Here is a 13231-nt window from a genome sequence, read left to right as displayed (position 1 = left end):
TAACATAAGACAGGTTTTCAGTGTTACTTCTATCTGTGAGACTCAGCAAAATATCTCTAATTTCCTTCAGTCCTCACTTGGAAACTAAAATGTTGCATATATAAAAAAGCTAAGCAGATAGCTTGGGAGAAATTTGGGTTAGAGTTATTTAGAGATAGATATAGGAGTGAAGGAAAAAACAAATTGGTATAAATAAAAAAGAGCAAATTTAAACATCATCCTATATCTTCTTTTGTCAGCGTCTTAGTCCTGTGTACAGATCACTTCAATTAAAGTTCCATGCCCATTCCAGAAGCTGGCATCGCACACGAACTTTCAAACAGAATAAAAACCAAAGGTGATATTTGAATAAAAGTTAATATTTTAATGTGGTTTCCTTGGAGCCTGGAGAGTGTCCAGACAAGATGGCTAGATGTTAAATTCAAAATATGATCAGTTAAAGCGGAAGTAGGCCATGACAATCTGACAGGTTTTCTTGCTTAGAGTTTGTGTGCCACAGAGTATGCTTTCAGGACCTCAAGAAAGAGGTAGTGGCAATTTTATTGAGTCCAAGTCATAAAATATGGAAGAAAATTTTGAAAACATTATTTGGAGACTTGTAGCCAGAAAACAAATTCAGGACTAATTCCAATTTATAGGCAAATAATCAAAGAAGGCCTTAAAGAAAAGGCCGCAGTTAGAATTTAATAATGAATTTACTATAGTTTCTTCTGAAATATAAATCACATATTTATACAAATATAACCCAAAGAAATGTAAACACCTTTTCATAACTGACAATACTTCCTGTATGATTTTTACATGCAAAATAAGCCTAATATGTCTCTCTGGGACTTTCAGTGACTCTAATAGTTTAAAAAGCTAATTGTACTTAAAAAAAGTGAATTTAGAATTTTGATTTTTGGAAATATTGTCAATTGTCAAAGATTTAAAACACCTGTTGTCATAAAACAAGATCACAGGTTACTATAACATAGTCCTTCATTTAGCCAAAATGATGATTTGAAGATTTAAAGAAAAACAAAAATTTTCTCTTTAATAGAGAGGAGATTCAATTTCCAAAACAATCATAAGACCTAATAATGGTAAACTAAATAATAAGAAAGGGGCAAACTAAATCTGTCACTCTTCCTACTTGTTTTCTTTTTCCAGTTTATTCGCAATTTGACTAAGACTTTTACTATATCTATTAATATTACATGAAAATCTTGTTTAAAAGAGAACCAAATTTTTCTGAGGTGTTTGTGTTTTAAATGTTAAAGCTAATTTTAATACAACTTTACAAAAAAACTATTCAATTTTTATCAATTTGACCAAGAGGTAAGATTTTTATAACTCTTTTATAGTCTTTTATAATTTTTATCATTTTTCTTTTATATTCACTTAGTTTTATCTGTTTTTATTTACTTGATTTAAAACACTTTTTATTATAAAACATTTAAATTAGGTAATATTTTTTTAACAAAAAACACATTTTTATATCTCTTTATAACCTCTTTATAAAAAATATATTCTACTTTTTTTATGTCTTTTGCACATAGAACTAGATTTATTTCTATCCAGTAGTTTTAATTATATGTATTAATTATAATATTAACTCTTAGTAACCCTTATTTTTGTAAAAAACTTAAGTAAATTGACACATCTAAACAACTGAACACAGGAGACCTGGGTGTTGTTCTGAGGCCTCACCATGATTATTTCTCTAGACCTCAAAATCGAAGGGCTCAAAACTAAAGACAAGCTCAAAGCAAGGTATGTGTAAGACTTTGGAGGAGCCCTGCAGTCAGCCCCATAGCTTTAACTCATAGACATGTTAAGCACATATTAACAGTGTTCCAGAAGCAACAATTTTATGGACATAAACCATCCAATTGAAATAACATAACAAGTAAGCTCAGGCAAAAATGTGTACATCAAATTTTGAGACATTTTAAATTTGTTTTGCCAATAATTTTAAACTATCTTTATTTACCAAAGCTTATTACAGTCACATGAACTTGAAAAGTTGGGCTTTTCAAGCATTTGAGCTTATTTACTTAATATAGGAGTATTCCATCATAAGCCCAACTCAGGACTGTCTCTGAAAGATAGTGGTAAAAACAAATCTTCCCTATGGGCAGAATATGAAATATTACATCAGGATATTTGGGGGAGGAGAGGTGGCTGCAATGCAATGACCTGTATTGCAGATCTACAGACTCATGGGCAGTGACTAATGAGTCGATCGCTTAGTCAAATACTTGGGAAGAATTAAAGTGGATGTAAGAAAATCTGAGGTTGAATTAGTGGAAACATCTTTGGAATTGGCACAAATTTTATAGATATTCATATTTTATGGGAATTCCCACCAGGAAGCATGCATTCCACAGGACTGACTCGGTCGTAAGGTGGACTAGATGCATTGCCATGTGGATGGCAGTATCTTCTTCCTGACCCTCTAGAATTTGGTACTGTACAAAGCTCATATACAAAGAAGCCACTGTGGCTTGGACAGAGACCATGAATGACTCCACAGCATAAATTTCACTTCACCAAGTTTAACCTGGCTAGCAAAGCTGCTACATGCTCAATCTGTTAATTGCAGATGGCTCCCCAATGACTCTCCAATGTGACATCACTCCCTAGTGTTCTAGCAAGGAATAAGGTAGCAGATTATACTAATGACCTTCTATCCTGGAGAATGCGTCAGTATTTGTTCACAGAAGTTATAAATGCCAAATAACAGATTTATTTCTGCCAGCATCACAATGTATACAAATGAAAAATAATTCATTTTGAAAATGATGTTGATCTTAAGATTAAGTATTACCAAGAAATACATTTATAGACAAAAATGCAGCAGGGTCTAATTTCAATGGAATTTGCTAATTTTAGCAAGTTTACAATACCTAATGACAACTCTTTAAAGTTTTGGCTAGGAAACAATACTTCAGGTATCTGAGGTGCTGTCTTAAAGGATGTGGGATATGTTTTAAATCATAGCCTGACATATAATTTATTTTTTTATTTTAGTTTGAATACAAGGGTCCCGAACTCTAGAAGTTGAAAGTGGGAATGGGCCCTATTAGTCTTTGCCTTGGATACACTTGGTTTTCATTATCACAATCTCTAGTCAGGTAGTTTGGAGGTTGTAGTTTTCAAGGGAGTAATAATTCTACCCATGCATACAGCCATGAATTATTAGATTGGAAGCTGTGAGTACTTTGGAATTATTTTGAGCTCCTCTGCTTCCAAATTCATTCAGAAAAGGCATTACTGTCCTGGCTATTTGTTGATTGATCCAAAATGCTAAAGGAAATCTATGTTGCTAAAACATGTTAACTGTAGGCAAAATTACGTGTAATATTCAGTAGATTACTTGCATGCATCTTAATTATCTGCTGTCCAGTAATAAAGGTCAGTGGAAAGCTGAGAGAAATTATAGATTTGGAGTTGAATTTTGAATCTACCTACCAATTAAAGAACCCTGACCAGAGAAGATGCTACCAGAGAATAATAGACACATGGAATGTTTCAGAAGAAAATAAGTTAAATAATCAACTTTAGCGTCTTGTGCAGCTCTAAGTGCTGAGAATGTAAGAGCTTTGTGACAGTACTGTCATTGATGTGGCCTGGCCTCTGCGTTAGGATTGAGAATTTCCTCATGGGAACAGTTTCACAAATGAATGTTAAGGGAAATCCATTCTCAGCTTTTTGTGATTTGTTTGGTGTTTGTTTCACTTTCAATCCAAGCACATATTAAAGTTACAGTGTGTAATGCAATACACATCACCCAGGAATTTCCCAAGCTGCAGCTGGCTTCTAATTGTATTTAATCAAAGGAAGAGACCAGCAGAATACCAGAAATTAGGAGGAGATAAATCCAATGAGCAGGTTCTAGTGAATGGCGGTAAGTCTCACATGCAATGAGTGGCTAGTCTCAGGCATCAGATGGGTGCCTGAGAGCCTATGCAGTGCTTATGCCCAGAGATGGCTACTCCACAACTCACTGGATCTTAGCCATTAGCATCATTCTATGTCAGGAAATAGGGTTAAGAGACATGGAACATTTCATGAGTTTTGCAGGGCTTTGCATTGAAGGAATCTGTGAGCGTGTTAGTTCACAGACCAGAAGCTTCTTGGCAACAAATGGGAAATTTCATCAATCAGGGGCGACTGCAAGGTGGCACCTGGAACTTGTGCAAGGCAGAGCTCAGGCTGGGGCCCAAGGCTAAGAAATTGATCAAGGGATGTAAGCTGACCAGACAATCTGCAGCTAGAACTATTGTAAACCTCAAGGCTATTCTTGTTTCATTCCTGACTATATGTCTCCATATCTAGAGAAATAGATTAGAATACTATACAAGCTCAGTGTTCCTGTTTTATGCATTTTTATCTCTCGCTTGTATGCTTTGTTAGTCTATTCTTAGCCCTTAAAATGTTTATCCTGGAGAAATTTGTAAACGTTTACTCTCATAGATACAATTAGGTAAGGGATTTCCTGAAACCTTTGGGAAACCTCAAAACCTAAAACAAATAATCTGTACAAATAATTCTATGACCAAAAACAACTGCTTGCTGTACCAATAAATACTGATGTGGGACTTCACTTAGTGCCTCCTGGCTCACAAAAATCCTGCAGGACCCATACTTTCCCATCACTTTAAACTACACTTTGTCTCTGTCTCTATTATTTTGAAATCTCTTGTGACAATCCTGCCTGGGACCCGTTTTATCGGGAGAGTGGTGAACTCCAGACAATTCTAATTGCAGAAAACAAACTGGGCTACAGCAAATATGCAGAGCTCTGATCAAAGTGTAATGAAACTTGTAAATCTCAAAACAGATGAGGGTAATCACTTTTTTAAAAAGTTAACATTGAACAAATATATTTCGAGTCTTCAAAAAAGTTTATGAACAATTTATTTCCATTTTCATTAATATACATATTTTAAAAGTTTGTGTTCCTGTCCTGTAGTTATTTTTTAAATGGAAGTAAATTTCAATACATCATTTAGAAATAAATGGAGATTTCAAAAGTTTCACTAAGCCAAACAATGTCATTGATGTTCTTGATTATATATCAAATACTGGAATTAAAACTTTAGCTAGACATGTCATTAAATTTATAAATGGTAAATAAAATGTAATCTTTAATATATTTATTAAATTAATTCAGAATTGATCCAAATATTAATATTTGCCTTCAGTTAGAACTTTGCATTGATAAATATTTACTATAACATATTACAAGTAGAATATATTTAAAATTTGGTCAAACTGGTAGACTAATATATACTTATTATAACAATTAATTGATGAAATAGGTAGAAGATAAAGACAGGAAAATAATGATCTCAAATTTCAACTAAATATTTTCCTATTTTTTCACATAAAATTAAATTTTTGATTATAAGTATTGATTACACATTATGTGTAATCATAATTTTTAAATATAATGAATTGACATTTAAGGTTATTATTTGTACTGTGAACTAAAAATTCTATAAAATTAGTATTTTTCTATATTTCTTATTGTTATGTCCTCTAAAAATGTCTGTTCATCTTTACCATATTGCTGACTTTCTCCTTGAGAGAAAAAAAAAAATGTCTCAATTGATCTGCTTTTGAGGACAGTGCTCAAACTTTCACTAAAAGAAACACAAGAATATTTGTTGAAGAAAGGCAGGCACATTAGACTATGATTACCTAGCTGTGCTCAATGAAAATTCTTAGACATTTAATAGGCATGCACTATCACAGCAATAAATCCACACTTTAATCCCTGTAACACTGAGCAATCAGAAAATTAGTTTTTATTAAAATATGAAATCATTACTCTTCTCAGAACTCACTTATCTCCTATGGTAGGTCCCTGATTTCTACAGTCTCTGGAAACTTGTGAATTTGACCCTTTTCAGCTTCCTAATATCTAACAAATTTTATCGATACTTTGTGTATTACCAAAGATCCAGTATACTGTTAGTCAGCACTTAAGGTTACATATAAGGAAAATATTGATATTATGAATAGAACATATTTAAAATTAGGTAGTGTCCCTGTGTGAGAAAAGTAAAAGGAAAGGGTAAAGCCAGCTAGGAAAAGACAAAGGAACAATGGAACACACTTATTAGTTAAAGATCATATTGAATTCTAGGCTTATCTTTAGGCTAAGGTAGAGAAATGGAAAATTTGAAAACAGGATGGAGATGTGCTTTTGTTAAGTTCTTTGTGGTTCGATTTAACAGAATCAGTCCATTCCGGACTTTACCAAATGTGTAAGACCTATTTTCTCTTTTTCTTGGCCTAGTCTCTCTTTTTCTTCCTTTTGGTTTTGCCAAATTTTTGACAAGAGAACAAACAACATTTCATGACTAATATTATACAAGTTGCCACACAGGCCAGCAGGAACCCAATCACATCCAAAGAGTGGTACTGGATCCAGGTGAGGTTGTGGGCAGCTGGTCGCAGGTGCTTGGCTCCCTTGTGGCGCATGACAAACTCGATCCAGAAGACTGCCCGGTCCAGGGGCTTTATGGGTTGATCATGGTGAATTCTTGATAACCTCATAGCATTCTCCTTATAACTAGAAGGCAAATACATAGACAGAAATTAGAGAATTTGAGGTTTCCTTTTACTAAAGCTAAATATGTGATGCATGTCCCTTTTTATGCATGTTAAAGGACATAGATGTGTTGAGAAAAAGTCTAACTCTTGCATGAACTTGCTAATTGCATAAGATTTTAAGAGTTTTAAATGGGAGGGCATGGAAGAAATATTATGTATTCTTAACACAATGAGGTCAAATGCAGACATAGGAAAAGAGTAGAAGCCAGTTGTGAATGTATAGCATAATTTTTCCAGAAATAATTGTGATACTATGTGAATTATAGTGTCCAGGATTATTTCAAGACCAAGATGGTACGTAACTCAATATTGTGGCACAATATCATTTAAAAGATCTATAAGCATGTTCTGTAATGGCTGGCTAGTTCATATGACAGACTAAAGAAGTTGGTAGTCAATATTAGTAAGTCATTTTGCAATTCTGAGATCTTGGCACTGTGATAATCACTCCTTTGCACACATGTGTATGTTTCTGATGGGAATATAGTGTCTCTACTGGCAATAGAAAGATTGAATAAAAATACTTAGGTAATTTAAGAACTCGTACATCCAAGTACATGGACTTTGTATTTTTAAGGTAAATAGAAACATCTCCCTAGAATTAGAACCCGTAATCAGTTTGGCATCACAATAGCTACAGCTATGGAGTTAATAGCTCTACAGGTTTCTCAGACAACACTGCTTGGGAGTCTATGTATTTCAAAGTCAAGTTATGTCTTCACTTGGTTTCCTAGTTGCTGTGCTATTTTTACAGGTCTGAAGGAAAGAAGTGGAAGTTAAGTATGTTACTAATATATTCAGATAAAAGTCATTCTCATATGAAAACAATGAGCAACAATAGCTAAACATGATCACAGGGAATTCAACATACAAGAGTGTTTATTGAAAGAAAATTACATATGCAACAGTCAGTCAAGAAATTAATCCAAAATATTTTGTAATAAAGAATCTCCGAGTCAATGGTGAACACCAATGCCCTTAAAGTATAGCAAAGAGACTAAATAAATGTGAGGAAAATAAGTGACATTAATCTTGACAAGTTAATTTATAATGTAAATAATACAAATTGAGGATAATTCCAAAGTGGGAATTCAACTGTAAATGGGTAAAATTAATATGCGTTGTCAAAAATTAAGACTCAAAATTGTATATGCATATACTCTATGAATTCTTTACACTTAGCGATATCTTTCAGAGAAAAAAATTAAGGCATAAGGACATATATCTAAAGTTCAATATAGCTCATACTTTCATTTCCATCTACTTTTCAAGTAAATTCAGATAAAAATTATATTTAAAATTGCATTTAAAAACTCACACATTGTATCAATCAATATTGACAAAATTATTTAGTATACTATATCTTTCCTCTCTGTATCTATGCATAGACTAATGAATGATATATACTCAGTATTAATAACAATTATTTCTGAACAATTAATATTAGGCACACTATCACTTCCATTTTGCACTTACTGTATGTTTTATAGTATTTAAATATTCATTTATTTACTTATTCACTTACTTATTTATAAAATTCAGCATATTATCCAGAAAAAATCTGAAAATTTATGTAATCATAGCATTATTTATTGTGAAAAACATATTGAAAGAATATTTGAAGTCTTAAGTTTTTTGTTTTATCCAATGTCAGCAAATCACTTCAACTGTTTGGCAAATGAAACAAATGGTTTTTATATTGATCATGTTGTGGTTGTTATTTCAAAATAAACCAATTCTAAATGTAAAAAACACTGGACTTTTTCAGGTATGACGCATAACATAGGTAAGCCTGTAAAAGCAATAGTACTTACGAAGGTTCATTAATGACTGTTCTCAAGGCATTGAGCAAATCGGCACTTGTCATTGTGTTCATGTTCACCTCCACGGCTGCTCCTTTGGCCTTCATGTGAGCAATGTTATCAGGCTGATCAGCAAACATGGGGACTCCCACCATAGGGATCCCATGATAAATGGCCTCATAGATCCCATTAGTTCCACCATGAGTGATGAAAGCTTTGGTTTTGGGATGACCTAGTTTGGGGATAGAGTAAGAAGTGGGTGTACATTTCATTAGAAGACCTTAGCACAATTTCAGAGATGGAAAGCAAGAAAAAGCTATGCCATTACTAAACGAAGATGGAAATATTTTCTACACAAGCTGAGCACATGAGGCATTGCTATTTCAGAAAACTATGACCCCAGGAAAATCAGGATTCACACCCTCTGCACTTTCTGGGAGGGCATTGCTGAGGAGGCGATATCTGAACTGAGAATGAAACTTGAAGAGCGATGAGAGGCTTCCCTGACAGTACTCTTTTGAGGGACAGCGGGAGCACGAATCTGTAACATTAATGGCTCATTGTTTAATAATATCTCCTCTTGGGTGGGTGTCAAATTTTAAATTATTCAAAACGGTATTGAATTTATTTGCTGTTAAACAGTTACTTAACTTGTCTATTGTCCAAGTACACAGCTTTTCTTTGCCCATATCTTACCAAGAAGGTCATTCTGGGGTATCCAGTCATAGAGACGAGTATTGTTTCCTAATGTGGCTGGTTTCTTCCCTCCATATCGCCATAAAACCTATGGGAGGTGACACTTTAATTTTGCAAGTGAAATAAATGATTACAAAAAAGCTTGTGTTTTCCTAGTACTGTCAAGGCTAAATAACCAATGCCCACACAATGAGGGCATTTTAAGTCATTATAGAATATAGATGCCACATAGCCACCCTACTTAGGTGACAGTTGAGAGGGTGTTACATAAATAGCAGTTTGCAAACATTGAGATGTACAAGAGATTTGTTTACATCTACCTTTTTGTAAAGGCTTGTAGTAATAGGCTGTTAAATATAGTATTATTATTTCAATATTGTTCATTTAACACTGTTTAGAAGAGAGATTGTGAGTGAAGAAAAGGAAGATAAACAGGACCAGTTAATTAGAATATGGGGGTAAAAAATCATTGTAAGATTTATGTACTTTAACCAATATATAAACATAAAGAGTCCTTGGATGTTTCATGAAAGGGAGTATGAAAAGAGAAGTAATATGAAATTGTAGTGACAAAAATTCAAGTTAATTTAATATTGTGTAACATATTTGAAAATGCATTTTCTTTGAAAACAATGTTAGAATTTTACTTGTTTTTAGCTGAAGATTATTCAATTCATTAATAGAAAAACTAAGTGAACCTATATTTCTATTTCTAAACCAAATATACCCTGAAGGAGTCTAAAGAATACCTGTGCATTCAAAGTATATTTTAAAGCATAATATCTACTCTGTATGTAAACTCTCTCCCAGGACTGTGGAGCTAACATATCAGAACTTTTAGGAACAGTCAGTGTAGAACAGTGATTTCTAATAGTAAAATGTCAGTGGGAGCTTGCCTTCATATCTACTTCATATGAAAATAAATGACTACGAAAAAGCATACGTTAGTATTAGTGCCAAAGCTCAGTAAGCAAATGATTTACTGTGCTTAGACACACTATTTCAATGTTTTACCAACCTTTACTGACAGCTGGTGCCAGTGATACTGAGTGTATCCTGAATTTCAACTTTCACCTGGAAAGAGCTCTATTAGCCACACCGTGTCTTGAATTCCTAAAATGCTGCCTACCAGGATAAGGGGCTGTACTGACCTTCTGTGGAATCTGGGCGAGGGCCGAGGCAATAATATTGGCCTTTTCTTCTGTGAGGTTTTTGACCATTGATCCCAGAGAAAACACCACAACACCATGTTCTTCGGAACTCTGGACAAATTCTTCCATTTCCTTTAAACATAACATTCTTGCTATTATATCAGTGCAGCATCATAGGGGAAAAAAGCTTTACTTACACATTTAGATAGGTAAAGTTAAGAAATGTCTGAGGATATAGACTAGCGTGTCTTGTGACATGGAGAACCATCTAGTCTCATTAAGAGGAAACATGTTTCCAAAATTTATGTCTTTAATATTATCAGTGATGACAAGCAAAAGCATGGAACCTAGACCTTTATAGAAATGGACACCAAATAAAGTATAGCTCCTCTCATGTTGGTGGAATTGCCACCAATATATAGCTAATAAATTATTAATAATTTGATATGCCTATTCCTGTGATGCAAACATTTAAGATCATTTTCTCAAGTTTATACTTTCCAAGTTTATACCAAGTTTAAGAATAAATTTTTTAGATATATGATGTATATAGTAACATATGTTACAAGAAGAAAATAACACAGTTAGTCTTCAATTATCTACAAACTCATATATGAGTGTGCCAGTATCATTATGCCCTTCGTTTGAGCCTACAGACAAAAGCAAAATATAAATTCCTCTGCAAATAAAATTCCCTGGGTCATCACTTAGTGTTCTGGGCCCTGGAAAGTTTGGGATTGGGGCCTTTCACATAACAATGTGCGCCACCCTCTAGATCCACAGCCTGCAATCCCTGGCAACTATTATATTCGTGATTATCCTGGGTCACTATATTTCTTAATTTATGACTAGTGAAGTTATTAGGGGGAGGATGATATCTTAGGTGAAAGTTGACTGTTACTTTTAGATTAGTTAACATCAGTAGAATGGCTCTGAAATTCCAGGAATTGGTGTCTTACCATTCTGATTCATCTTCCAAACAGATAGCCGATTGAGTAAAATAACACACAAATGAAACATGTACACCTACCATACTGATTTGCATCTTTTATTTGACTGTCTCTCATTGCTTTTCATTCTGTGTATCCAAGGACTGGCATAATTCTTTCATCATAAATACAATCCAACATGGGTATTAATATTTCCCAAAGTCTATAATAATAGATAATTTGAGTTTGGAATGAAAAAACTCTCTCTGATAAAATATGTCTTTTTCTTTGAAATTGTGTTTCTGTGTTTGTGTGTGTGTGAGAGAGAGAGAGAGAGAGAGAGAGAGACAGACAGACAGACAAAAGGAGAGAGAGAGAAGTAGGGGTGGGAGGATAAAGATAGTGTGACATGGGTTATCATATAGTGAGCCATGGACATCACAGATATGTCATTTCTCTTATGTGTTTTTATTTAGATATTGGAATATTATTTCCTCTAACAACAAGACTCAATAGAACTTGCTTGCAGTCATAACTTGATGTTAAGAAAAGAATATTCAGAATACTAAAATAAAATTTTAAACACAAATGTACCTTTTACCATAAGTAAAAATAAAGAACTCTTCTGAGAACACCATTTATCCTGCAACTTTCCAAAGAGATTATGTTTGCCTACAAATGAAATAAATGAACATCTGTCTTCTAACTCCTTATTGATGATTAAATGCAATGTTCTTAGCATGTTTATCTATTACTCTCTTTTGCTTCTCAATATTTTTTCTGTCTAATATTTCTGGCATTCACATTTATTCTTTGAAGACTTTGGTATGTGGTATATATACACTTTTTCCACTCCAGAAAAATCCTCTAATATTATGCTCATATAGAACCAATACGATATATGAATCTTTCAGTTTATGATTTCTACTTTATGCTGATGACTCTGAATTTATTTCTAATGCTCCCTGCTGAGATTGAAACTTTGTATTACCAAAATAATTTTAGAAATCACCTAAAAATCATTTTGTCTTTTTAAAGTAAATAGGTCAAAACTAAATGTATCATCGTCAACTCAAGGGAATTTTTCTACCACTAACTGTTTGCTGACAGAAAAAGTCACCACGATCCAATAAACCCTCAAGATTAAATTCTAGGAGCCCTACCTTATTCCGTGACTTCCCTCAACACTGACTTTCTCTCACCAAATTCTATGGAATTTACTCAAGGATTCTCATGGAAGCATCTGTATCTCTCAAATGGGGTAAAATGTTCCTGTTTATAACTCTGCCAGGCTTGTTATCAAGACTATGGCGGTGTCCTTAGTGATTTCCACGGTTGCTTTTCTGTCTGTTTTCCACCCACTATCCACATTATAGACACACTGATATATTTCACCATTTAATCATTTCATTCTTCAGTTTAAATTCTCAATTTTACATCCTAAGGAATAAATAATACTCATAGAAGACCCATATGCTGAAGAAAATAGATTTGGAGTGGTAAACTGAAGATTTCCAGAAGCATTTATCTTAATGTTATTAAGGCTATAACATTAAAGGAAAATCAGGTATTTTTTTATAAGGTACATAAAGTTCTCCACTGTCATACACCTACCTTAGGTAAAGGTTTGGCAGGTTTGCAGTGCAATCCTCCAACAAACTCAAAATTAGGTAAGTATGGACGGGGAAATTCAAAATCCCAATATGTTCGGATTAGCCAAATTTCAGCTTTCCCCATAGTCTCACACAATGTAGTGGGTCTTCCTGAAGAAAATGAACCAAGTTGTGTTAAGAGAATTAGCATACATGCTTGCTGAGAGAAAAATGTATTACTAATTTCCTGATAAATTATTAAGGAAAAAAATTAATTTAGATGCATCTAAAGGAAGAAGGAAGAAGGAAGGAAGGCAAGTAGGAAGGGAGGAAGGCGGGATGGAAAGACAGGGTGAGGGAGGGAAGAAGGAAGAAGGAAGGAAGGAAAGAAAGAAGGAAGGGAGAAATAAGAGAGAGGAAGGAAAGTAGGGAGACTGAAATGTAGGACAGTG

General features: G+C 33.8%; 1 protein-coding gene across 5 annotated transcripts in view; it reads right to left on the bottom strand.

Annotated features, from left to right (window-relative positions):
* Positions 1–5339: 5339 nt before the first annotated feature.
* Positions 5340–13231, bottom strand: part of LOC105864508 (UDP-glucuronosyltransferase 2A1) — a 48395-nt gene continuing 40503 nt past the window's right edge. For 2 of the 5 annotated variants that reach the window (XM_075997799.1, XM_075997798.1), the window contains exons 2-6: positions 12802–12950; positions 10259–10390; positions 9108–9195; positions 8424–8643; positions 6289–6568 (exon numbers count right to left, since the gene is read on the bottom strand). In XM_075997799.1, the coding sequence (XP_075853914.1) occupies positions 6289–6568; positions 8424–8643; positions 9108–9195; positions 10259–10390; positions 12802–12950 (869 nt within the window). Of the gene's footprint in view, positions 6569–8423; positions 8644–9107; positions 9196–10258; positions 10391–12801; positions 12951–13231 lie in introns of all 5 variants that reach the window. The other 3 variants (XM_075997797.1, XM_012785946.3, XM_012785952.3) reach the window with 3 other exon arrangements.

The sequence above is a fragment of the Microcebus murinus genome, chromosome 26 (genome assembly GCF_040939455.1).
Source record: "Microcebus murinus isolate Inina chromosome 26, M.murinus_Inina_mat1.0, whole genome shotgun sequence".
Lineage (NCBI taxonomy): Eukaryota > Metazoa > Chordata > Mammalia > Primates > Cheirogaleidae > Microcebus > Microcebus murinus.
Note: the sequence above shows the minus strand (reverse complement) of the source record. Positions and strands in the feature narration are given on the sequence as shown.